General features: G+C 45.1%; 1 protein-coding gene and 1 long non-coding RNA gene across 2 annotated transcripts in view; both read left to right on the forward strand.

The window, feature by feature from the left end:
* Window positions 1-27,579, forward strand: LOC143838818 (uncharacterized). The gene is made up of 4 exons (XM_077340728.1): window positions 1-9; window positions 7,520-10,076; window positions 21,018-21,093; window positions 26,038-27,579. The coding sequence occupies exons 1-2, from the start codon at window positions 1-3 to the stop codon at window positions 8,402-8,404; spliced, it is 894 nt and encodes a 297-aa protein (XP_077196843.1). The 3' UTR covers window positions 8,405-10,076; window positions 21,018-21,093; window positions 26,038-27,579.
* The window catches only part of LOC143838144 (uncharacterized), an 81,787-nt gene that overhangs the window by 3,168 nt on the left and 50,863 nt on the right, over window positions 1-27,756 (forward strand). The window lies entirely within an intron of this gene.

Here is a 27,756-nt window from a genome sequence, read left to right on the forward strand (position 1 = left end):
ATGGACAAGGTATGCAAGGAGGTTTAACACTCCTTCTTCAAGCAACTGAATGATGCAGCTACGATGTAGACTGGAATGGATCATCCAGAACACATCAGTGCAATCTTAGGCCTATCTACACTGGCTCCCAGTTTGTTCCAGGTCACATTTGAGAGCAATACATAGGGATGACCTACTATCTTTGGAATGTACCTAACCACTAGTCATCTTCCAAGGCCCTGCTTCTTGGATTGGCCCTTGCCTTCTGAGATTAGGCAGGTGGCAATCCAGGAGAAGGCCTTCAGTACTGAACTCTTTTTCTCCAGGGAGACTCTTCTGTTACCTTTTGTTGCCATCTTCCAGCAAAAGTAAAAGTACTTTTGTAAAAGTATTTGATCTGGAAACACCACTGTAATAGGCATGTCCTCAGTTCATTATTTTGACAGGATTTTGGGGCCAGATTGTTCCATTCTCTGTATTTCCCTTTATATATCAAGTTTAGGGTTGCCTGGTCCCTTGTAGCTGCCAGTGGGGCATGAGGGGGTGCATTCCGGGAACAGGGAAGAGTTCAGAAATTAACTTGATGTAATGACATCACCCATGATATCAGTAATATCAGGAGATGAGGCTCTGGCTTTTGGGCAAAAACTCTATGGTAGAATTAGCTTCTTATCATAGAGTTTTTTCCCCAAAAACCACAGCATGGCCCCAATGTCACCAATGTGCCTACATCACTTCTGGGTGACATCAGCACATCGTGTTTACTTCCCTCCCTATGTCTGGTAAGTTCCCCCAGTTTCTAAGAGCCCTAAAATAGGGGGGGGACAGGTTCCAACTGGGAACTAGCCTAGGGTTGTCAACCTCTACGTGACAGATGGAGACCTCCTGCTATTACAACTGATCTCCAGGCAAATGGGATCAGTTCACCTGGAAAATATGGCTGTTTTGGACATTGGAATCTACAGTATTTCCCAACCTGGAACTGGCAACCCTAGTTCAGCCTGAAGCCCAAACTGTACCACAGGGAGTTTTGCGTAATTTTTCCAACTACACCCCAGTTTTCATGGCAGCAGCAAGGGGTTGTTAAATTGCTTTAATAAACCTGTATATATTGTAATTGCAAAATCTCCACCTGTGTAACTTGGCTATGAATGTGAATACATCTCCAGAATGATTGGCAAAATAACAGTTTGGTTGAGATAGGATTCCTCCCTCCCTCCCCCCCCCAAAAAAAAAAAATCTTGAGTTTTATATAAATGAAAAATCAGGTTATACTTGTGCTGCAAAACTTAACTTCTGTATGTTTAAACAGCTACTTGAGATCAATTAGCACATCATGTCAGCTATAGATTTTACAGAGTGCTATGAAGGTGATAATTTTGCAAGACCAGGCCATACTCCTTTAAGGTCAAGATGAGGAGGTTGCCATAGGTAAGTGCTAGAGAAGTTGGGCTAGCATAGGTGGAGATAGCTATAGCTGCTTTCTCTTTTTCCTTTTTTCTATACATATAGAATTAGTGTTGCTTCTATGACTTCTTAATTATTTGTATATCTGCACTGAATGAAGTAAGAAGCAATAATGATTAGTAAAGGGGTCATCAACAGGCCTGGAGAAAAATATCCCTTTAACAGTGGCTTCATACATAGTAATGGACATCTGGAGCTGAATAATGTCACCTGGTAAATATCTCCTTAAGGCTATATTAAAGGGACTGAACACTTGCTTCACCAGAGAACTCCAATAAGGACACTTTTGGGACATTCTCAGGGAAGTAAGATTGTACATAAGAATGAAAAATGGTTGAGTAAATCATGAATTTCTTTGCAGGGGCAACATATGAAATACCCCACCATTTATGGGTCGTCCCCTGACCGATTCCACATGAGGAATTCGCCCCTAGGACAGCCTCTCATTGCTCTCAGGTTTTAGTGCTGCTTCCACATGACATCGGCAGCAACCTGGAGCTCTCAAGTGGCTGGTGCAAGTTTTAGTCTAATTTGCTCTGCGATGAGGGAAATTGCCTGAACTCAATTTGCCACTTCTTGCTGCCCAGCAATCCAGGGAGCAAACAGGGGCGAGGCTGTGTGGAGGGAGAAATGTATGATAGTTTCAGCAGTGTTCTGCCCACCTTTGCACCCATCCTCCCCTCCATTTTTTGATTGTGATTTTTTTAAATGCCCCAGTCTGCATTGCTGCAGGACCATAAAGCTATGTTCCCCATGTAAAAATAAAATGTTCTCTACACTGTGCACAGTCATTTTGGGAATGGGCAACCAAAACAGATTCCTGTTTGCATTTTCTGGTGGTGGGGTATGAACAGGAAAGGGGGGGGGCATGTGATGAAGCGGCCCTCTCCCAATAAGCTAGGTGTCTTTGCTCTTTGTTTTTAAACCTTACTGTGAACACACAATCACTCATCGGAGTCCAATTACCATGGCCAGCCTATCAGAAATCTACTTCAATATAAATAGAGACCATTACACAAAGCATCCCAAAAAGAGGAGAGAATGTTTCATTGTTGTGGTATTTCTCCATAGCAATGCGGAAGTGCACTTAAAAAAATAATTTAAGGGCTCAGGAGGGGAGGGAGGAAGGAAGTTTGAGTCCCTGATACAACTGTTGTGCAGGGATTGGTGGCTTGCAGTGATTGACAAGCCAAGGAGCAGGGGGAGAAGTTTGCATTGTTTTCCCTTGCCGATTCATCGGGAGGCAAAAAGCTGCAACAAAGTGACAGGAAAATCCGGGAGGGGTCCAACCACACAAGCAGGAGATGTCAGACGCACAGGAAACTCACAACAAAACTTATTCAAAAGAAAATAGTTTTATTGATTAGCACTATACGCATTGGACTGAAAGTCAAATCTGACTCGAGCCAGATTTGCCTCAGCTTATCAATACATTTCTCCCGCCCAAAACTTGACAGTTCCCAAGGAGGGGGGTTAGTGAGGAAAGACATATGTGAAACAACAACAGGATTCCAAACTCCCATCCTTGAGAGAAGTGACAACAACCCTGTGAGCCCATAACAAGATAAGGTTAAAATAACATCACTATTCTATTTTATTGCTTACAAACTACAAGGCCGGGGCTAACAGGCGCCAGGTCCAATTAAACAATATAACTGACATGGAGGAACTCAGGCTAATTTATGACACGGATTCTACAATCCTGACATCCCTCCGCATTAAAACAAACTTCACTCCCCCACCTAGCCGGCATCTACCGGGCGAGGACAATCAGGAAATGCTCGATGGAAAGCCCGGAGAAGGCGGGGTGCCTTCACATTCCCTGCCTCCACCCACTCTTTGTCCCCCGAGGGGAAATCTTTCCAATCGACCAGATATTGAAGGCGACCCTTGTGCAAACGAGAGTCTAAAATTTGGTTGACTTCGTAGTGGGTGTCTTTGTCGATGTAAATTGGCACAGGCTGGTCTGGAGGAGGGTGCCACTCATCTGGGACCGGAGCTCTTCGCAGCAGGCTGGAATGAAAAACCGGATGCACATTCCTATAAGTCTTTGGTAAAGCTAGCTCAACAGTCACAGTATTAATCAGTTTTACCACTTTAAATGGCCCCACGTATTTAGGGCCAAGTTTCTTTGATTTCTGCTGGCACCTCAGGTTCTTAGTAGACAAATAGGCCAGGTCTCCCACTTTCCAATCAGGTGCAGGCACTCTTTTCTTATCTGCCTGAGCTTTATAGGCTTGTTTTGCCTCCTTGAGGCTAGCAACAATTTCTGGCCAACCTGTACTGATGGTCGATGCCCATTTATTTATGTCAGGAGTTTCAGTGGAGCTGAGTTCCCAGGTGGGGGCTGTTGCCAAATCAGTCCCATACACTACTTTGAAGGGTGATACCCCTGTTGAGGCATGAACCCCATTGTTGTAGGCAAATTCAGCCAGCGGTAACAAGGAGACCCAATTGTCCTGCTGGTGATTGATGAAACAACGCAAGTACTGTTCCAGGATTTGGTTTACCCTTTCGGTCTGGCCATTTGATTCAGGGTGATAGCCCGAAGTGAGGGCTTGCTCCACCCCCAATAGTTTCAGGAGTTCCCTCCAAAATTTGGAAACGAACTGGGGGCCCCGATCCGTCAGGACACGTGTCGGGATCCCGTGCAGACGTACCACGTGTTCAATGAAAAGAGAAGCCAATTTTGGTGCTGAAGGCACTCCCGTGCAGGGAATGAAGTGAGCCTGTTTAGAAAAAGCATCCACTACCACCCATATAACGGTGTTCCCGTGGCTGGGAGGGAGGTCCGTAATAAAGTCCATAGTGACATCTGTCCATGGACGAGAGGGGGTGGGCTGTGGTTGCAATAGCCCTTTTTTCTTGCCCCCAACCGGTTTTGAGGCAATACAAATAGGGCATCCCTGCACATACTTCTCCACATCTTTGCGCAGGGACGGCCACCAATACTGTCTCCTGACTAGGTGCAGAGTTTTCACGAAACCAAAGTGTCCAGCAGTTTTTGCGTCGTGGCAAAGTTTCAAAACTTTTCCCCTGGCCGCAACAGGAACAAAGAGTCTCTCGCCCTTAAAAAAGAGCCCCCCCTTCTCAGTCAGATCAGGGCGGAGGGAGCTAAACTCCGGATCTTGTGACATCTCCTTCTGGACCCAGCCCCCTGGGATGGGCGTAGCAGTCTTTACGTGGCTGCGCGTCACGGCGGCCATCCCTAGTTGGGCGGGGGTGAAAACGGTGTCCACCAATGGGTCTCGTTTGCTGTTGTACTGGGGCAGGCGTGATAATGCATCTGCCAAAAAGTTCATTTTACCCGGCAGATGTTTTAGGGAGAAGTTGAAACGGGCGAAAAACTCTGCCCATCTCATTTGCTTGGCGGAAAGCGATCGGGGCTGCTTGAGTGCCTGAAGGTTTTTATGATCCGTCCAGACTACAAATGGGATCGCGGACCCCTCTAGCCAATGCCTCCAGGTGGAAAGGGCCAATTTTACTGCAGCCGCCTCTTTTTCCCAAATTGCCCAATTTCGCTCTGCCCCCGAGAATTTCTTTGACAGATAGGCCAGCGGGTGTAATTTCCCGTCCTCCCCCTCTTGGAGGATCACGGCCCCCATTGCTACGTCCGAGGAGTCTACTTGTACAGTGAATTGCTTAGAAGGGTCAGCATGGGCCAAAACTGGTTCGGACGTAAACAACAACTTAAGTTTGGCAAATGCGTCTTGACAGGGGGGAGTCCACAGAAGGGGCGTCCCCGGGCGGCTCGCCGTTTTTCCCCCTTGTTTGGTTTTCAACAAGTCAGTGAGGGGCAACACCACTTTGGCAAAATTGGGAATGAAAGTCCTGTAGAAATTAGCGAATCCTAGGAAACTTTGCAGTTGCCTCCTGGTGCGGGGAGGTTCCCAAGCCAGCAAGTCGCGCACCTTGCCAGGGTCCATCTCAATCCCAGCCTGGGAAACACGGAACCCCAAAAACTCCACCGCATCGCGGTGGAACTCACATTTAGACAGTTTAGCAAACAATTGGTGCTTCCGCAAGCGGTTGAGCACTTCGCGTACCAGTTCAGCATGACTCTCAACATTCTCTGAATACACAAGAATATCATCAATGTAAACCAACACCCCCTGGTACAATAAATCATGCATAATTTCATTAATCATATTCATGAACACGCCCGGAGCGCCGGCGAGGCCGAACGGCATTACGGTGTACTCAAACTGCCCCAGGGGGGTATTAAAAGCCGTAAGATATTCGTGCCCCTTCTTGATCCGAACTCGGTAATAGGCTTCCCTCAAATCCAATTTCGTAAAAATTCGTGCCTTCCCCAAGTGGCCCAACAAGTCTTTTATCAGGGGGAGCGGGTAGGCATTGCAGGTGGAGACCGCGTTCAACCCATGGTAGTCAGTACACAAACGTAGCGAACCGTCCTTCTTTTTTACAAAAAGGACCGGGGCCGCTAATGAAGATGTGGCCGGTCTAATAAAACCCCTCGCCAGGTTCTTATCCAAAAATTCCCTAAGCTCCGCCATTTCCCGGGGGCTCATGGAATAAAGTTTGGCTTTGGGGAGTGGTTCCCCTTTCTTCAATTCAATGGCACAGTCAGTTTTACGGTGGGGAGGAAGTTGGTTGCACTCTACCTCCGCGAACACATCAGCAAAGTCCCGATACTCGGGAGGGAGCGCTGTCCCCCCCGATCCCAGAGCGGCCACAATCCCCGTACGTGGGGGATCCCGCGGTCGAGCGTGCTGCTCGCAGGCGGGAGAGGTAAAGTCCACAGTCCCTTCTTTCCACTTCACTAGGGGGTCATGTTCCTTCAGCCAATCCAACCCCAACACACAAGGGAAGGCAGACTGAGGGGCCACCAAAGGCTGGATTTGCTCCCAATGTTTTTTTATGTCCAAGTCCATTGGGCGCGTTTTCGCCGTGGCCTCCCCTCCGGGAGCACATTTCCCATCTAATTGGGTGATTGGTAAGGGTTCCCTTAGCGGCACCTTTCCCACCCCCAAAGTCTCGGCCAGTGCCGGGCTCACTAGGGATTGGGTGCACCCCGAGTCCACGATACACCGGACTCCCACTGTTTTCCCCGACTTGGGGTTGGAGAGCTTGGCAGGTAGGAGTAGCAAGGGGGAATCACTCACCACGCGTTTGCCCCTGTTGGCGGCCTGCTGGCGGGGCGCCTTTACAGCAGACCGTCCTCGTTTCCCGACTGCTCATCTGCTTGATCCTCGTCCTCCAGCCCGCTTCCTTCCTCCGAGTCGTCCACTGCTGGTACGGCAGCCACTGGCACCAGGAGAGACTTGGCACTTTTCTTTGGAGTGGTTTTCTTGGCGGGCTGGGCTTTCGGTGGGGCGCTGCTCACGGCCCTCGGGGTCGCTGTTGCTTTTGTCGGGCAGTGTGCGAGAAAGTGCCCCGCTTGGCCGCAACCCAAGCACAGCCCCTTTTCCATGCGTCGGGTGCGCTCCGACGGCTCCAACTTGGCTCGGGGCTTGACTTTCGCCGGGGTGGAAGTTTTCGCCACGGTTTTGCCTGCCAGGACCTGCACCATTGAAGCTCGCTCCAATCGATTTTCCATCTCCCCAGCCAATTGGACCCACCCTTCAACTGTAAGCGGGTCTTCCAGGAGGAGGCATTTGTCAGCCAGAGTAGGATTGAGGCCCCCCACAAACGACAGCACGCGTTGGGGTTCCGTCCAGTCCGGCACCGAGGAAGCCAGCTCTTTAAACTCCCTGGCGTACTCGACCACTGACAACTTCCCTTGCCGGTGAGCCCTGAGTTTTTTCTCCGCAGTCTCTCGTTCGAACGGTTCCACGTACATCTGGCGCAGGGCTCTCATGAAATGGTTGTAGTCACGGATGGCTTGGGGGTGATAACGGTACAAGTCCACGAACCATTTGGCTGCTTTGCCTTCTAGGGCTTGACCCACGAAACGCACTTTCTCAGCGTCGTCCTGGAAAGTGAACCCCATTTCCATCATGTAGGCCTGGAGGTGCACCAGAAACGTAGGAAAATCGGAGGGGTCCCCAGAAAACTTAGCCTTGAATTTATAGGTGCTCCGCATCTCCACACCCCGGAGGTGGGCAGGTAGGCGCCCCGGGCCCCAATCCGCCGGTGCCGGGGCCGGTACGAGGGGTCTTGCACCACGGCCGATGCCTCGTCCTCTCCCCGCCGCCACTCTTGCTCGTTCCGCTGCCCGTGCCGCCTCTGCTGCTCGCGCTGCCGCTCGCGCCGCTTCTCGCGCCGCTGCTGCCGCCGCCGCCTCGGCTCCCGCAACGTCCGCCGCCGCCGCCGCGGCCGCCGCCGCTGCTGCATCCTCGCCTCCGTCCGCGCCGTCCCCTCCGGCTCCATCACCTCCCGCGCCGCCTTCGTCCTCTCGCTCCTCGTCCTCGCCTTCTCGTTCCCTCTGCGCTCTCGCTCGAGCCTCTGCCTCCGCCTCGATCTCCAGCTGCGCCCTGGCCCTGGCCAACGCCTCAGCATCCGCTGCTGCTTGCGTGTCCGCCATGCCGTGTTCCCGCAGTGCAAGCCCACCACTCGCTCTTCGCAGGCTGGTATCGTGCGCACCACCACCAAGCACTTCCTTCAGCAGGCGTTGCGTTCGGCGCTTCTCCTCCGGATCCAGCCGACCCGAAAGATCCTGCAGCCAGTTAGTCACCCTGTCCAGCTTGTACTGCAAGTCCTGCGTCTCACCCACAGGCTCCAGCGCGTAGCTAGGCAGTCCCAGGTGCTCCGGCCACCTCTCATCCCCAGTGGGGCGGTCGTATCTAGACAATCGCCTGCGCTGGGTGACGTGTCGTTCCAAAAATTCCTCGGGCCCCGGGGTTGTCCCCGAGATTGCCCGCATCATGCCCGAGCTGTGCGGGCCGGCACCCGCGCCGTCGCCCTGGGAGAGGTCCCAATCCAGGCCCTCTCCCTGCTCAGAAAAAGTATGTCCCTCGCCCTGCATTTTGCAGGTGAAAGGAGTTGTGAGATTTGACTTGATGTCAGACGCACAGGAAACTCACAACAAAACTTATTCAAAAGAAAATAGTTTTATTGATTAGCACTATACGCATTGGACTGAAAGTCAAATCTGACTCGAGCCAGATTTGCCTCAGCTTATCAATACATTTCTCCCGCCCAAAACTTGACAGTTCCCAAGGAGGGGGGTTAGTGAGGAAAGACATATGTGAAACAACAACAGGATTCCAAACTCCCATCCTTGAGAGAAGTGACAACAACCCTGTGAGCCCATAACAAGATAAGGTTAAAATAACATCACTATTCTATTTTATTGCTTACAAACTACAAGGCCGGGGCTAACAGGCGCCAGGTCCAATTAAACAATATAACTGACATGGAGGAACTCAGGCTAATTTATGACACGGATTCTACAATCCTGACAGGAGGCAGTGTGAGTTTTATTCCTCCATGTGGAATCTGTCCCAGTTTCTGGTACAACAATGAATTAAAGTCACACAGTCACAGGGATACAAGGTCTTTGTCTGCTTTTCACTCAGTCAGACCTTTAGTGCTGAGAATGACTGATGCAAAGAGAGGAAGCAGATAACCCATAGCATCATACCTGAAATTCTTCTTCCTGGATACTTAATGGCATTACAGAGAAAGTTCAGAGACATTGCACATCCCATTCCTGCATGGTAATGATCAAAGCTACTCTAGATCCAGGATGATGATGCTAATAATGTATGCCACGGGGAACCAGAACTTCCCAGCCCAATCTCCCTGCCTTGTTTCTTACACAGAAAATGTGTCTGGGGGGAAACCAGTCCCTAAACTGTGAAAACTACCTGCACTTATCTTCTACATAGAGAAAGATCCTTCCTCCCCCTACTGATTCTTAAAATATAGCATGGTCAATGCCCATTTTTTTAAAAAATCAGTTATTATGTTTAGATTGAAGATATTTCTCAATTCAATACTGGCAAATTATGTGTCTGGCCACTGAAGAGATCAGTACATAAAAGCATGTGGGATCATTTGTTCCTTGGGGTTACAAAACATATTTTTATTTTTTGCTTTGAATAGAAACAACAACTATACAGAGAACTGCAGAGCTGAACATACAGAGGGGACAGCATTACTGACAGGAGCAAGTTTTTTCTGGGCAACAGTTTTCTCTTTGCTAGCAGTTCCAGTTGCAAGTACACGGTGTACTCCGCGAGCTTATTTTAGTAGTTCCTTTGAAAAGCAGAGACCCATAGCTAGGTCAGAGGACATAATATTTCTTCTGACTGAAAAACAAAACAGGGATTAACTCGATGCATTAGAACAACAAGAAGGTGCCTGGGTTAAAGGATAATGAAAGAGACTCATCATTAATAGTAAGCCAGAGCAGGTATGTACTTTGTTCCCCTTTGTTCTCTTTCCATTCGCTACCTCTGCTTCTTTCCTCTACCCCAATCCCATATTTTGAAAGCCAGAAATGTCTTGAAGGCTCATTATGCTTTGAGTATCATACATTAATTCTTTTTTCTCTGAGGGGGAAGGCATCCCAAGAAGAGATGCTTAGGAACTCACTTCACAGGATTCATTACCTGGAAGCATCAGCCAAATCTTATCTGGAATGTCCAGATTCCATTGTAGGCACTGGAGTTCTGCGAATGTCAATGAATGTCCTCCTTCAACATTTTCTACCTATTTTACAGGTATCGTACCCCATTATGATAAGCAATAATACATGCATGGTGGTGGTGGAAAGTGCTGTTAAGTCACAACCAGCTTATGGTTTCCAAGGCCAGAGGTGTTCAGAGGTAGTTTGCCATTGTCTGCCTCTGCATCATGACCTTGGTGGTCTGCCATCCAGGACTAACCCTACTTAGCTTCTGAGAACTGATGAGATTGGGCTAGCCTGGGCCATCCAAGCGAGGGCAACAAATATATAAGAAAGAAAGAAAAACTCATCTCACTTAATCACAATTCCTATCCAAAATTGGTTATCTATTTCTTACAAGCATTCGTTCAGGCCAGAGAGTGATGCTAGAGGACCCCTAGCCTAGGTCAGTGTTGTATCCAGTAATTTCTATCCTTAAAAGATCTTTAGTCATTATCTTATCTAATGGCAATGGTGTAACATTTAATAAATATTTCCACTGAAGTAGTCAGGAAAATTGAGAACGGGATTAGAATGCGATAACATTCCAAATATGGCCCACTCCAGGGGACACTTAAATCTAATACAAATCTTCCACTTTTCTATGTAAATATCATAGCAAAAATGTGTGTGCACATGGAAGAAGGTGGTTTTGATGTTCCTAATGTTGCCACTGAGAACATGTTCTAGTTCAAGAATAAACACATGCTCAGAGGACAACTGTTTTCTGATAGAAATCAAGGAACAAAAAAATGGCTGATTCTGCACTTCGTTATTTTCATTGTGGATCCTGCTGCATTCAGATCGATTTGAACTCAGGGCTTCCTCCATCCCCCCCCCCCCCTGAATTGAAACAGAAAGTGTTCTGCACTTGATTGGAGAAGCTCAGAGGGGAGAGGGGAGTAGTGGTCACAAAACTGAACTACCTTTCCTGAACTAGTGAAGGGGGGGGGGTTGGGTGAAGTCCCGCCAGCATTAATGTTTTATTTCTTCTCTTTTGACTCCCAAGCCAGCAATAGCCTCTCAGAGAACAAGGCAAATCTCTGCTAAGAGAAGTGTGGGCTTCTGGAGTGTAGTCACTTTAAAACAGGAAGGGAAGCCTTGCAACTGAGAACCAGGAAATCTTTGAACTGATGCCCTGGCCAATCAGGGATGACTGCTCTATGTCAGTGTTGCATGCCCAGAGCAGAAAGTTAATTTGCAAAAAGCAGAAATCCACCCTTGTACTGGTGGCAGTTTTTCAAATTTCAAGGCTTGTATCCACTCCTGGATATCACGGGGGAAAGATAGGGTCACCACGGATCAATCATACATGTTGCAGAGGGAAAATTTAAAGCACCCAAAATCAAAATGGAAATCAAATTCAGTGCAGACGAGAGGGATTGATTTGGGCTTGGAGTGGATAAAAAGCCCTGTGCAGACTTGACCTGTGTCTGCTTTAGACATGTGTGCAACCATTCAGCTGCTTAAGTGACACTGAAGAGCTTCATTAATATCAGCTACGATTTGCATTCTGACTGTCAGGTTTCTACATTAAGTACCAGTTCAGAAGTTTAGGTGGGGACTGCACTAGGGGCAAAAATGCATCCGTGTTGCCTTTGAACGCTCACGTCACTACAGCTGAATAGAACAAGGGCTGTGCCGTTGACTCCCCACAGCATTTCATTGCTCAATAAAATCAGTCAGGGGCTTTTATTGATCAATGACTCATGGCTGAGTGAGCAACAAAGTGTACCTTCTCATTTATGTTCAGGACACATAGTAAAAACCTTTTAAGAACAAGTAGACAATGAGTTATCCGGGATACTGTCCTGTGCTGTCGTGATTGCTTTCTCCTTACCATTCTTAGCATCTGCTTTCAGTGCAAAACTAAAGACTGGCTTTGAAACAGCCACTGCCCAATAAGTGTACAGGAATGAGCATTCCAAGAAATTCTTGTGTCTTGTTCTGTAGACATAGTTCAGTTCTTCCCAGGCATAAAAATTTCATAATACAGATGGGGTGGACAGATCTGATTTCACAAAGCTGTATATAAGCAGGAAACAGTCAAATAGAATTTCATCCATAAATAGGTAGGCAGCATAAAATATAGGGCTACATCCATACTTTCAAGACTTTTTTGGAGAAAATTTCTTCCCTTATTTTCTCTCAGAGTACACAAGCTGTGATTTGCAACCCTGTAACAACTACTAGCACCAAAGAAAAATCCTGGCAGTCTGGATAGGCTAGTGAGTTTAAAACACAAAACTATTCCCCCACACACAATTTAGTACTCCAAACACTGCTAAAACTACATTTTAAAATAAAAACAGTACATCAGATTACAGAACCCCCTCACCATATGGAATCTAAAGCATAAAAAGATCATTGAAATAGTTTCATACTAAGAAAACTTAATGTTTAAAGCATTTGGCATGCAATCATTACAACAGGTCTGTAAATCAAATCTGTATTATTCCCCCTCGTCTTTAAACAGCCCCGCGGCGCGGAGCGCCGCGGACTGAATAAAGCAGTAAGGGCAGTGTGGGAGGAGTTAGGGCGGGCCCTGTCCGGGATAAAAACTCGGAGTGTCCATCTCGGCCCAAGCAGCCAATGGGGAGCCGCACAAAGTGCGGCTCCCCATTGGCTGCTTCACCCACCCAGACAGCCATGGGTGAGAGGTGGGCCGCGCTGCCTTCTCCTGGCCGGCGGAGCTCCACTCCGCCGGCCAGGAGAAGGCTCGAGAGAGCCTCGGGTGGGGGGTGGGCCTGCTCCCAGGCCATCTAGCGCCCATTTCATTTCCAAGTGAAATGGGCTTTAGATCTAGTATTGCATAATAGACTAAGAGATCATAGCTCACCTAAGCTACCCACCCACCCAGACACAGTTGAGGTTTCTATCATAAGCAAAACTCAAAAGGATTTAAGAAACTTCTGTGGTATTAACACACACACACATACATTGGGCTTGCCAGTTTATGGCTGCCAATCAGAGAGCCAGCTTGGTGTAGTGGTGAAGAGCAGCGGCTTTTAATCTGGCGAGCCAGATATGATTCCCCACTCTCCCACATGCAGCCAGCTGGGTGAACTTGGCCTCGTCACAACACTGATAAAGCTGTTCTGACCTAGTAGTGATATTAGGCCTCTATCAGGCTCACCTACCTCACCGAGTGTCTGTTGTGGGGAGAGGAAAGGAAAGGCGACTGTAAGCTGCTTTGAGACTCCTTCGGATAGAGAAAGCAGCATATAAGAACCAACTCCTCTTCTTCTTCAAGTAAGTATTGGTGGGCAGCAGGCACAAATACCTGGATGCCCCCCATCATAAGTGGGCAAATGGCAACCCTACCTTCCCAGCAGCCACCCTGTATGCATGAAAATGGTACTAATGACTAAACTGTGATAGTCACCAGCCTTCCCAATATGTAGTGTCACTATGACCTATTATGCACGGGGGGGGGGGGGGATAGTGCACATTCGGGGTGGAATGGCGGCAACTAAAATCACCGATAACACATGGAGCCGGCTGCAACCGGCCGCAGATTCGGTGCATGCCGCCGAAAAAGCCGCGTTAGCGAAACGCAGAAGAAAGTGCAGCTTCCGGGTGACCGGGGCGCAACCAAAAACGGCGTCGGGGTCGCCGTGTGCATAATCGGTTACTCTGGGTTTTGCCGCCGTTGCGTCCCATCCCGTGCATAAGTGGTGTGCGTCACGTCTGCCCCCTCCGCGTTTTCCATGTGACCTGAAATCGCCGTTTTGGCAGCCGTGCATAATATGTGCACCACAAATTGTGGCATGCTCATGATTTGCAACTTATATTGTCCATTAATACATACTTAATTTTACTCCTTTGATCATACTTTGGGTGTCCCATAGATGCCTTTTTCCAAAATATCACCCCAATACAAAGTCAAAAGCCTCTACCTGGTTATTTTTCTTTAGATGGTTATTCAACTGAATATTTGTGCAGCATGAGTCACTGCAATAATTTGAAGATTGTTAACAGTGGCATGGTTATAAATGCACAACATTATTCAGGGTTGCATTTTGTATGATAGATTGCCAGAAAACAAGAAACAAAGTCATCAGGAATGTAACAATACCCCAGGATCATATGGATAAGATGCATATACAACAACAACGATTGGGCACACAAAATATGGGATAGTACGGAGGATTAAAGTAAACACTGAAAGCAACAAGATCCTAGGGGCATGGCATGTAACTGGGAAGTCCTGTGGTGCAGACAGTTTGCAAGATGTATCCTGATTGATTACCATACACAACAATCAAATTGTATTTGGGGGTCAGGGGTGTTAGATTGTGAGTTACTGCCTTAGTGCAGAAGGTTACATTGCATATCTTTGTGAAGGGACAGTCAAACCCCACAATTGTGATTAGTTTCCCTTTGTCCCCATTGAGTTCACTGGAAATTGTCCATTATGTATAGCCTGTAGAGAGACTAGAATGCTGAATTATAAATGCAGCCTTATTTTTAGGAGAAATGTATTGAAATACCGCCATATGGGTGTGTATTGTGCAATATGTAGTATAAAGTATTTGGGGGTCCTTGTTTGCCTACTTTGGATCCAGGCACTATTTGGAAGCATGGTCAGCTGTGATAGGAAGCTAATGAAAGAACTACATCAACAGTATAAATAAATGATGGCTCTAACATGAGCAGCATAAATAAATGATTCTCTCTCCCTTTCTTCCATTTGCCTTTCCCAAGAGCAGCTGTTTTATTTTCCTCCATACAAATCCCTTGCTGAAACCACCTTCTGAGTACAGTTATAGAGATGGGGAGCTCAGCCACAAGGGGCAAATGTGAGTGGCATCCTTGAACGAAATGCAGCCTAGTTACATAACTGTATCTATTTGGCAGTGGCATTGTGTTAGTGTTTTCCATTTTGAAGTGGACAAGTGAAGGCCCATGATATCTGCAGGGGGAAATCTCATCCCCTCCTATTTTTCCCCCTGGTTCCCCTGCAGCCACAGGAGCCACTACCTTCTGCCCCCCCCCCATAGACACACACGCACACACACACACTAGGCAACTCATCCAGAGCTGTTCTAGGTGGGCTCACTGAGATTTTCTTTCCCCTTTCTATCTCTCAGCAACTCATCCACAACTACTCCAAGTGGGCTCAACAAGGCTTCCTTTGCTCCCAATCTCCAAATTTCTTGTTAAGGGGGCAGTAAGCATGGCTGTAAGAGCCTCTTGTGGCACAGAGTGGTAAGGCAGCAGTCTGAAAGCTCTGCCCATGAGGCTGGGAGTTCGATCCCAGCAGCCGGCTCCAGGTTGACTCAGCCTTCCATCCTTCCGAGGTTGGTAAAATGAGTACCCAGCTTGCTGGGGGGTAAACGGTGATGACTGGGGAAGGCACTGGGAAACCACCCCGTATTGAGTCTGCCATGAAAACGCTAGAGGGCGTCACCCCAAGGGTCAGACATGACCCGGTGTTTGCACAGGGGATACCTTTACCTTTACCTTTAAGCATGGCTGAAACCCACTGTAGGTTGCAAGCCTCCAGGAGAGGGCCAGAGACCTCCCAACATGGCATCCCTCTTGGCTCCTCTGCAGAGCAGACTGCGGCACTCCCACAGCCATTTAAATCTGATGGGCGGACCACTCTGCTCAACTAATAGATTTAAATGGCCCAAGGCCCCAAACCAAACCAGACAGAAGTCCAGAAAATGTTCTGGGTCATGAACTCAGCTAAATTAATGATGAATTTTGGCTCATAAACCAGTTAATGCCCACCGCTAAGGAACTTTGACTCTTAAAAGTTTATACCCTGTAAATATTGTTAGTATTTATTTGATGATGATGACGTTATAAATTCAGTCGTGTCCGACCCTCGGCAATTCTACAGGAAAGTCTTCGCCAGGCGCCCCTGTCTCTGACTGCTTTATTTACTTACTTATTATATACTGCCCTCCCCTTGTGGCTCAAGGTGGTTTACAGAGAACTTGGAAATCATAGTACAGCTACAATATGGTTCGTTAATAACATCTAATAATAACAAGTACTAACAGTAAAAACAACATCTAATGATAATGATAGTTTTTACAATTGAACAGTAACATTAACAGCTAACTGAATCCCATGGGTTGGTCAATCCAAGATTGCCCTTTTGTTTGCTTAATGGGCATATCTGTGTGAGGGGTTCTGGGGCCCCCATAATAATAAGTTAGAATAATGTACCACCACTCAGCTCTTGCGAGTGTTAACAAGCCCATGACAAATCTATTTTAATTCTCTAAAAATACTAAAAACAAGTTATTGGAGTGGGGTGGGGAGACTTACTGTGAATATGAAAAGAGAAACTACAACCCCCAGGAGACTGTGTGAGAAAACTCATGTGCCAGCTGACCCAGAACCAAACACTGCCAGACAAAAATTGTACTGTAGTAAACTACAAAGAGACACAAAAGTAGTAAGTCTCAATTCAAAATGTCAGATACTTTTACAAACAACATTAAGTAGAAGGCAGCAACAGCTGTGACAAAGTTGTATAATCCTGAGCAGTCATCTTGTTGTCCCTAATCAGATTCATTTAAGCTGTTTGGATACAGGCAGGTGGTGAACATCTGGCTGCTGGTACAGCACGTCCTGGAAACTATTCCCCATGCAACTATCTGCTTCTCTCTTGGAAGGCCCTCATTATTTGAGACTGTTGCACAAGTAGAAACAATAACTGTTCTGCAGGAAAACTAAACAGCTTAGAATGCAAATAGAACCATAATAAAATAGCCTATGAGTGTTCGGGGAGGGATTCTACTGGTGCTACCCATGAACCTGAAGGCTTATTATGATTTTTGGCAATCTATGGATTGCCAAATGGAAAATATGTCGATTGTCTGAATGTTTCAAGCTTTCAGATTAGTGAAGTCATGTAGGCAAGCTGGTGTTTAAGAATGATGCACCACAAGTCATTATAGGTGTCATTTCCAGTCTTATTTGCTGTAGGCATTAGATAGAATTGGACACTGGATCTGCAGTTTTTTTAAAGTTTTCTGTGGTTCTTAGTAGTCTGATTTCTTGACATGAACTTTTATGGCTAGTGTGCACTTACTGGTCACTGGCTGTAAATCCCCTTGTATCACCCCTGCTGACTGCACATTTGTGAATCCAAGGGTGCAATCCTATGGACTCCCAAAGAGGGTGGCACCATTCCCCATAGACTTTAATGGTGGGGGAAAATAATTTCAGCAGGTTAAATAACCAGTAAATTGGCAATTAACTTGCAGAAATTGTTTTTTTTCCCATCACTGGAGTCAAAGCTGAATTTAGGCACCCTCTTTGGGAACCCATAGGATTGCACCACTTGGGCCAATCTTCTTGAAACTTGCAGGGGAGCTCAGGGAGGGCCTTCCCTGAGTCCCCTGCAAGTTTCAGGAACATTGTACCAGGGGGTCCTGCTCCCAAAGAGGGTCCCACCATTCCCTCTTTGGGAGCACATAGGATTGCACCCCCTGGTGCAATCTTCTTGAAACTTGCAGGGGAGCTCGGGGAGTGTCTTCCCTGAGTCCTCTACAAGTTCCAGGAAGATTGCACCAGGGAGTCCTATCCTAGGGCCTCTCAAAGACTATTCCCCATAGAAGTCTGTGGAGAATCAAGTTCAGAATAGAGAATCTGATTCTCCATTATATCCTATTGGAGCAGCTAGGGGTACCATCTTTGGAAGCCCCATCTTTGGGAGCCCCTAGGATTGGACCCATTGGTCCAATCTTCTTGAAACTTGCAGGGGAGTCAGGGAAGACCCTCCCTGAGCTCCCCTAGAGGTTTGAGGGTTGCAACTTACACCCCTCCCCCCAGCCCCAGGACAAGTTGGGGAAAAGATTTCCATTGCAGGGGGGGAAAGTAAAAAAAATTAGCAAAGAGGCAGCAGGAGGCTAGGGCAGAGTCTGCACTTACTTTGTTTATTTCATTGTCACTCCTGTTGAATTCAGATCGCTTTGAACTTGAGTCTTCCTCCCCCCCCCCCCATTGAAACAGGAAAGTGCTCTGCACGTGGTTAGGGAGGCTCAGAAAATGGGGGAAGGCAAATGGAGACTCTTTCTTTGTTTTCTTGAAGGGGGAAGAGGATCCAAGAAGTTAGAAGAGGGAGGAAAAAGCCTTTCTTTTCTTGAAAGGGGGGGGGGTGTAAGAGGATCGAAGAAGGCAGAAAAAAAAATCCAAGACCAACAGAAATTGAGAGAAATTAGGGGCTTCTCCTTTAAGGCAGGCTTATCACATGACCACCTGTGGCCAATCATGGGTTCCCTACCATGGAGGAGAGACCAGATTCAAAACAATGCAATTTTAAAATATATTGAGCATTAAAAGCACTCCAAGATATCGCACAATAAAGGTAGGGTCACTCCAGATCAATCCTTCTTGCTGCAGAAGGAAAATTTAAATCGCTCCAAATCAAAACGGAAATCGCATTCTGTGTAGAGGGCCGGGACTGAATCGACCTGGTTGTTGGAATAAAAGCTCCATGCAGTTTACACCTAGGAAGCCAAGCGGCTGCCTCTGAATCGCCAAATCAAGGCGATTCGGCCATTTAAAATTTAAAGGGGCTGCAGTTCGGACTGTTTTGGCAGCCAAATCAATGCCGATTCGGCCGTTTCCGAAACCAAATCGCCCATCCCTACCCCCAATCTTTCTTCATACGTCTTGGTCTCCAAACCCCTCACTATCTTTGTTGCCCTCCTCTGGACAATGTGAATGCAATCAGTGTTGAGTATCAAAGATGAGTATGGGTCATAAAAGAAGGTGAAATGGTTATAAAAATGATACCCAAAAACCTTACCTCCCACTTTCTGTAGTTTTCCACTTCCCTGTATCCTAATGTTGTCCTTGCTATGTTCTATGTATATATGATGTAAAAAATAGGACTATGATGACAATTCAAGATAAAACTGCATATTCTTTAGATTGAAGGTGTATCAGTTAAATTAGTCTATCCCTTCAGTTAAACAAAAGGCAAAAAGTCTACTTAAAGCAAACACAGAGTTTGAAAGAGAGCTAGAGTTTGAACTGACAGTTACAATATTGAGTGTGAATACATACAGAGGAGATGTGCACAGGATACAGACAAAATAAATGCCTCGGGGAAAACCTGGAGGGGAGAACAGGATTGAAACTTCAAAGTGAACTTTGGAAAGAAATGCAAAGTCTATTACCAAGCAGCCTGTCCCACAAATGAGATATTGGCTGATCAGAAGCGCATCCACCATACACCACAAGTAATACATTCTGGTTGGGTTTTGTTTATGCAGGTTCCAACAGGTTTATAATGTAGCTGTGCAATATGCAATTTAATATGGCCGGAATGTAACTGAAAAGATTAAACATCATTCCTGCTGGGGGTTGAGTCTATAATTATAAATCAAGTTGGAATTCATATTTGAAAGCCTTGGGCACTCCTATCCTAAACATGTATATAGCTGTGAGATCTTGTAGTGGGAAGTCAGATCAGTCTTAGATCTCATTCTCACAAACAGCAGGTGAGGTGGAGAATCCCAGGCAGAATAGCCATTTAACTTGTCAAAAAGTTCCCAGTAAGTTCCTGAGGCACATCAGCAAACAGAGCCAGGCCCCAGTAGTCTCACTAGCACTGCTGGTCTCACTTGGCTCAAACCTTTCAGCACCACCAATGATTGGTGTCAGATCAGCAGCTGTCTCCTCCCGCAACTCTACCAGTGGCAGAGGATGAACCAATGCCCAAGTCTAAGCTGAATGGCCCTGGCAGTGCTAGCTCACAGATTGGATTGTTCCTAGACCTTTTAAACTTAATTGGGTACCCCTGTATCTAGATTGCAAGTGAGAGCACACTTGGTAGAATGGTCTACCATTTGTTTATTACCTTTATATATCACCCTCCCCAGATGCTCAGGGTGGTTCACATGGAACTTAAGGAACAATGTAGAGAAAGTCATTAAGCATAAAACAATAGAATAATAAACAGTAAGAACAGCAAATTTGTAACTGGAACATACTGATGAGCCCATGAATGGTTGGTACAAGGCATTAGATTCATGGGAGGGAGGCTCAATGGCCCAGTGGAAGATGCTGGAACTATTGGACCTCAGCCAAATGTCTGGCAGAGGAGCTCCCTTTTGCAGGCCCTGCAGAATTATTTTAGCTCCATTAGGGCCCTGATCTCCTCTGGGAGCTTGTTTCAGCAGGTAGGAGCCAGGACAGAGAAAGCTCTGGTCCTGGTTGAGGTCACATAAGCCTCCTTGGGGCCAGGGATCACCAGGCATTTGGAGATAGCGGAGCATAAAACTATTTGAAGGGAGTAGGCAGGGAGGCAGTCCCTCAGGTACCCTGGGTCCAGACCAGGTATGGCCTTAAAGGTGATTATCAGAACCTTGAGTCTGATCCGGAAATCGACTGGTAACAAGCACAGTTATTAGAGAATGGGCTGAATGTGGGATTTCCAAGGTGTTGCTGTGAGGACCCTGGCCACTGCATTCTGGACCAGCTGTAGTTTACAGATCAAGATTAAGGGCAGGCCTGCGTAGAGCGAGGGGCTTCTCTCCTTTGTTTTTATCCTCTCAACAGTTTTGTGAGGTAGGTCAGGCTAAGAATATATGTTAGGTCAGGCTAAGAACTGGGAAACCCAGTTTTGAATCTCTGCTCTGCCAGGGAAGCTTGTTGGGTGACCTTGGGTCAGTCATATAGAATGATGGAATCATAGAATTCTATGATTCTATATGACTGACCCAAAGTCACCCAACAAGCTTCCCTGGCAGAGCAGAGATTCAAAACTGGGTTTCCCAGATCTTAGTTTGACACTGGCAAAACCCATTGGGAGGTCACCAAGTTTAGTGCACCTGCAGTGTGAAAAGATAAGGTGTGTCATATAATGTGTCACTCGGGAAATCAATACAATAACCTGATTTCCCCTAAAATTCCAACCAGTTCAGCATCAGCAGCTGGTTAATTTGCACTAGCAACTTCATCCCCATCAAAAAGACAATGAGATTAGATCCATACTTTCTGACATCTGGTTTTCTTTTTGAAGGAACTTTATTTAATGGAAGAATACTGAAGTATGAGAGTCCCTGCCTTCAGTATGAAGTGGTCAATCTCAAACACAGGTATTCAACTTCATCTGTTGGTTGGGAGTCATGATTTAGCTGACAATTGCAGTCCTTGTAATCAAACAAAACCTATAAAACGAGCCCTCCCAGGCCCCTCCACTTCTGTTGATGGTTTTGTCTCCCACTACTTTACATTTTGCTTGCTTCGCAGAGCTTTACCCGCCTGTTGAATCACTGAGTCCCTCGATATGGATATTCACCATCTTAGCTTAGTTTGGATTTTTCCTTCATTCCAGACCACCTTCCCTCCTCTTCTGCTCTGGAACACAGCCCCAACATACTTTTCAGAATCCCCAGTCACCCTGCCTGACAACAACCAAGGGTAGCATGGCTAGGATTGTGTTACTGTCCTGCAACACTGTTCCATGTTTTTTCTGTTCCTTACATTTCATCTTTCTAGCCTTATATCTTGCTAGGAGACTAAAGGTTGTTTCTTTTTGAAATTATCTCTCTCCATCTCATTTTTCCTTCCTAATTGGAGTGCTTTGCCAAATGGGTCCTGGGTATACCCTAGACTGTTCAACTCTGAAACAATTACTCTGGTGACAGCCGTGCCCTACAAACTCAGAGGATGCTCTGCACATTACGGGCCCAGCACGTGTACCAATTTGTGGAACAGTTCCCCCAACCCATGTAGCCATTAGCTACACAGATCCCATGACTCCATTAATCAATTTGTCTGAGGGTATGGCAAAAGTCTTCATCTGCCAGTACATTCCACTGATGGATTACTGGAGCCAGCCTGGTATGCTAAATATGATGAATGGTGTGTCCCTTCCAGATTCACTTTGATATTAGAGAGTTTTATTCTAGGAGTCTAAATTTATGTTATTGGACTAGTCACATTCCTGACAACATTAGAGTTTCTGTCTTTCTTGGGTCAGATTCCTAAATATATAGAAACATAAAATTAGAAGGGACTTCAGGGTTTGTCTAATCCATCCCCTGCATATCACAGAAATTCACAACTATCTCCCCCCCCCCCCCCCGCAATTCCCCCAGTGACTTCTGCTTTATGTCCAGAGAAAGGCAAAATACCTCCAGAATCAGTGGCCAAACTTCCTGACCCACATAGTGGTGACTTGCCTTACCTTGGGCAGAAAAGGCCATGAGAACCAAGCAGTGACTCAGCCCTTCCTGCCCTCCCTTTCAGGTTTCCATACATCTTGAAATTCATTGTTCTTCGTGCAAAAACTTTACTCATAAAATATTTGGCAAGAAAAAGGATAATAGGCTAACTTATTGACCTAAATTTTCACAACTACATCAAAATTATGATAGACTAGCTTCAAAGCCCATTCCTAAGAACGGGCCTTGAAAGGGTCCCCTCCCTTTGCCCCCAGCCAGGCAGCTTAAGTTGGCTTTGGGCCGCAGCTCACAGCTGGATCAAGTGGGGCAGGCAGGTGATAATGTCTCAAACAACAAGAAACCATGTTTGACCTCAAGGCAACTACTAGATACTCAGGGATGCATGGCTGGAATAAAATGACAAGAAGCAGCAACCAAGTGGAAACAATACCAGATTAAATATTTGGAAACAAGATAAACAACAAATTCAGCCAGACCACCCAGATACATTTAGGGTAAAATCCTGCTCAGAGAAAAGTCTGTAAAACAGGGTGTGCGTTTTTTTAAAAGCACTTAAAAATCTTCTGAGACAGTTACATTATAAAGAAATGGGGAAAAAATAATATCTTCTTTGGGTTCAAAGTACCAGTTTTCACTTTCCCACTATATGGTTTTATCTGTAAAACATACCATCTTTGGCTGTTGTATTACTCACAGAAACCATGATAATGTAAAAATGCCACTGCCTGGCATGTTTCAATTTAATATGACTAAGAATATAGGCACAAAAAGGATCCTCACTGCTTCAGCTCTCCTGTTGCCAGTGTTATTTAAGGAAGAGTCTCCATGCCATGGAGGGATGAAACGGGAATGTGTTTTGCATCAAGACACAATTATGATGCACCTCAAATAGACCATCTTATTGGGCAAAAGGTGGTCAGTCCGAAGTCACGGAAAACATTGTCTAGGTTTGTTTTTAAAGATAGAGAATATTAAATCTTAGCGCCAAGCAAGCCAAAGACCAAAGCAATAGTGCAGTAAGGGGCCTGCAAATTAGAGATCTGTTTATATGCAATTTGAACAGGATTTAGCGTAAGGAAATATGCTCACACTCCCTGCAGAGTACTGTGAAATTTAAAACAGTGACGGAAAATGTTTCCATTGTTACATAGCACATTGCCATTACTGGAATGAAGTGACAAGAGACCCAATATGTCCTTATCATGGGCAAAGGCAGAAATGGCTGTTTTTCCTTGCTGAGAAAAGAGTTGCAGCAGGAATGGCTTTATGCCAGAGTGCCAGTTTGAATGTTTGGGGAGGATATTGGGCTTTTAAAAAGTTCTTTTGAAAAGATAATCAGCATCTGTGTGAATTGTGTCATTGTCTGAATGTACACCAGGGATACTTACAAAATCACTTCTGCTCAATATGCTACTCTGATTTTTGAAATAGGATTGGAACAATTGGTATTTTCTGTCCTTTTTTTTTTCTTATTTAACAACGTGCAGAGAATTGTACATGTACAGGTTGCCATAGATTTCAGTGCCATCATGCCTTTTCTGCACTTTACACCAGGGGTAGTCAACCTGTGGTCTTCCAGATGTCCATGGGCTACAATTCCCATGAGCCCCTGCCAGTGTTTGCTGTTAGGGGCTCATGGGAATTGTAGTCCATGAACATCTAGAGGACCACAGGTTGACTACCCCTGCTTTACACTACCACTGTGTTAAATCCGTGGGTTCAAGGAACTGGGAGTTCAATCAGCTCTTTATTAAGATCTCAGCATCGTGGTGCAAGAGGCAAAACTGAACTGAGAACCCCCTGGAAAACCTCAATTTATAGACAATCAGAAACAGTGGCTCTTCCCACCAGTGCACTCTATTGGTCAGTTCTGGTTTAGGCTGACTGAATCCTGCAGATGGGATCTAGCAGTGCATTGATCAATTACGTTGCCCATTCCGACCTGCCTCAGACTTTAAGCTCAGTCCAGGGCAGAACCACAAACACAACACACTGAACATGAATTCACTGAAACAACATTGCTAAAAAGATAGAGGAGATGGCAATGACAATCCAGGAACATGAGGAGTGTGACAAGTCTTCTGAATTGGCAAAGACACAGCCATGGATATTAGCACACACAGGAACATGGAGCAAGAAAATTATGGCACTTCATTTGTAATTATACAGATGATGGAACAACTCTGTGATGATCTCATATGCATTCACACACTGTCTCCCTCTCTAGGGATCATATCTGTGTTAATAGAACACACACTGAAACAATCAGAATGTCTAAGGGATGGGAGGAGAGTATTGGTAATAACCATGGTGGGCAGAACCACCAATATCATAGGAGCTTGATTTGTACAGATGTTTCAAGATAAAGTCTATTTCTTCATGCTCTCCTATCCACTGTCTGAGAAGGTCAGCAATGATAGGCTGTATGACTCCCTTGCTTTTACTGAGCAGCAAATAAGGGAAGAGCAGTCACATACTCATCACCACCTACCACCACGCATCCGTGATAATTGAGAGAGTAAGGTGGAGTCAGACAGACAAGGCTGTACAGAGGATATGCTGCTGAACCATTTCATTAGTCCTCTGGGCCTTCCGCAATCCCTCATCATGTATTTGTATCACAGCACAAACTCCACATAATAGCATTTAGACTTTCTGAAAGGCCCACCACTCCTCCAACCACATAACATCCATTGTTACATATGAAAAAGAAAAGAAGAAGAGTTGGGTCTTATATGCCGCATTTCTCTACCTGAAGGAGTATCAAAGCGACTTATATTCGCCTTCCCTTTCCTCTCCCCACAACAGACACCCTGTGAGGTAGGTGAGGCTGACAGAGCCCTGATATTACTGCTTGGTCAGAACAGCTTTATCAGTGCTGTGGTGAGCCCAAGGTCACCCAGCATGTGGGGAAGCGCAGAATCAAACCTGGCTTGCCAGATTAGAAGTCCGCACTCCTAGCTACTACACCAAGCTGGCTCTCCTAACCACTACCCTCCTAACCACTACACCAGTGCAAATCCTTCATCCATTCAGATATCCAAAATAATGGCAGTCAAATATGGTCGCTCATTGCCACTGGCTTAACACACACAACCATCGAATACAGTCAACTGGCTTGCATATCTATATTTGCTTCATGTCTGCAAGGTCAGGTAGTCATCTACTTGTTTAAATGGACTGTTCTAAATATAAGTAAATGTTCATATCTCACAACATTTCATACAATGCTGTCAGATGGAATAAATGTGTTCAATTTAGTTATAAGTGACCAAGTATACAGTCACTGCAGAAAAATCAAATGAAAATCTAGGTATGAATTGGTCATACGAGACTGAGAGGATGAGAAAAGATACAAGATGCTCTTGAGGAAAATAATTATTATTGTTGCCAATATGATTTCATAGGCTGTTTGACAGTCATAATTTTGCTACCTGTAGAGCTCACTTCTCACAACTGGAAAAAAATCAACTGTGTTATATGAAATATAAATAGGTCATAAAAATGCCTGGAGACCCACTCTGGCAGCTCTGCAACCTTGAGATATACAAGGGTAGCACTATATCATCTATAATCAGAAGCTTACATTTTAGCTGACCCACCTCAGGGGAATGCTTGTCATGAGGGTTCTTCACTTGGAAATTTGGCAATGTAGTCAAAACTGAATTGCAAAGGTAGCAGGTATCATCAAATTGCTGGAGGGAGAAAAGTATGCATGTTAACACATTCATTTGTTAGTTGAAATTCTACTTTGTTGTTGGGGTTTTTTAGTTTGATCTCGCAAACCCTAAAAGAAGAAATGTCCCTAAGAGCATGTGCATATTTTTAATTCTCATTGACTCACTGTTCCAGGTACACTGATGAGCTAAATCTGCCCTGAAGAATCAAGAGGACTTCAGCATTTTTATGGCCACCTACAGATAGGCAGCGTGAAGACAACTGCTCTTAAAAACCACTGACAATTTCTATGTATGTGGATTTCATTAGAACCCTTTAGCATCACAGTTGTACCTTTTTATAAACAGAACAGATAGACCTCACCTGGACTTCTTAGAAGAATCAATAAAGCTTGTTAGTGTTGGATGCTGATATTTTTTCTACTGGACACCTTAGTCAGGGATGCAGACAGCAATCCAAGGTTACAGCAATAATACCCTAATCAAGATTTAAAATGGAGGAAAGGAGAATGATGCAAACCACTTTAGATCCCAATTGGGGAGACAGCTCAGATATAAATGAAGTAAATAGATACATTTAAGTTACACAAAGTTAAATTAAATAGCTACAGTGCCAGTATTTGGAAGATAAAATTTTAGCTCAGGTCAGTTGAGTAGTTGTGTTTCTACAAGCCAAGAGGACTTTTGATAAGCTATGGCAGTCTCATGTAATAACCATGTAATACTAACAGTATCTCTTGACATCCGTGTTTGCAAACATTCTGATCTAGGAACTTTGAAACTGTAGTTTCATTGCCTGGCATTCTTTTATTCTCAGAGATTATATGGGCCCAGATGAGGGCCTTGGGGAAATACCTTCCATATGACCCCATCACATGGAGTTTTTGATCTGCACGCTGGGGACATATTGAAAATTAGATATATGATGGTTTGCACAATCTAATTTATATTAAGAGCTCTTTTTCTAATCATTAAAACCGGAGAGGGGTGTTTACATTACTATACACATGAATAAAAAAATCCCAGCAATTAAATATAGCAAAAAGAAGTCTGTATATACCGAGAATATACAAGTCACTGCATCACATACCACTTTTGCTGTTACAAAGTATAACCATTAAAAATGTTTAAATGTAAATTTAGAGAAGGTTTTATTTAACATTGTGGAACCAAGGTGGGGCTAAAAATGTTCTATTTTGAGTTTATTGAATTATCGGTTAAGGACATTTGATCTACATAAATGCTGGGGCCTGAAACAAACACTTTCGGAAGCAGAATGGAAGACATTATTTGTTATAGAGCTGGCAAACTACACTAATATTAAACGTTTTTAAACATAAATTATTCTGTTTGTGGCACTTTCCCCCTCAAAAGCTGAATAATTGCTTCCTCACAATTTTCCAAAAAAGCTTGCAGCATGGTCTGAGGTTCACAGACTATATGCAGATGTCTTGGGAATTTCCAATAGTTAAAAAAAAATGCTCTAGGAAAGTCATTGTAGAAATTAATGTTAAAATTTCAACGCCTTAAAAATCCTGTATTCTATTTGGACTTGTGACTGAGTCATGTGCAAAGTAAAAACAGATGTGGTCTTGTACCCTATTCTTGCAGCAGAAATACTAATTACTAATTGAAAAAGTTCTTTTTATAACTGTGACATTCTGTTTATATTTTGTTCTGCATTAAAATAAACATCCTTCAAATATACTAGAGCAAACTTTCTGTCATGCTGGATTTATTATACCCTCACTGAAATTGTTAAAGTGCCCTTTACACATCATTTAATAACATTCTTGGGTTAGAAATAATGTTAGCCTTTAAAAGCCCTGATAATTAAGGTCAGCTTTATTATAATTCTCCTGTTAAAGCTTTTCAGTGTTTATGTGCATCAAAG

Source organism: Paroedura picta, chromosome 5 (assembly GCF_049243985.1).
Source record: "Paroedura picta isolate Pp20150507F chromosome 5, Ppicta_v3.0, whole genome shotgun sequence".
Classification (NCBI taxonomy): Eukaryota; Metazoa; Chordata; class Lepidosauria; order Squamata; family Gekkonidae; genus Paroedura; species Paroedura picta.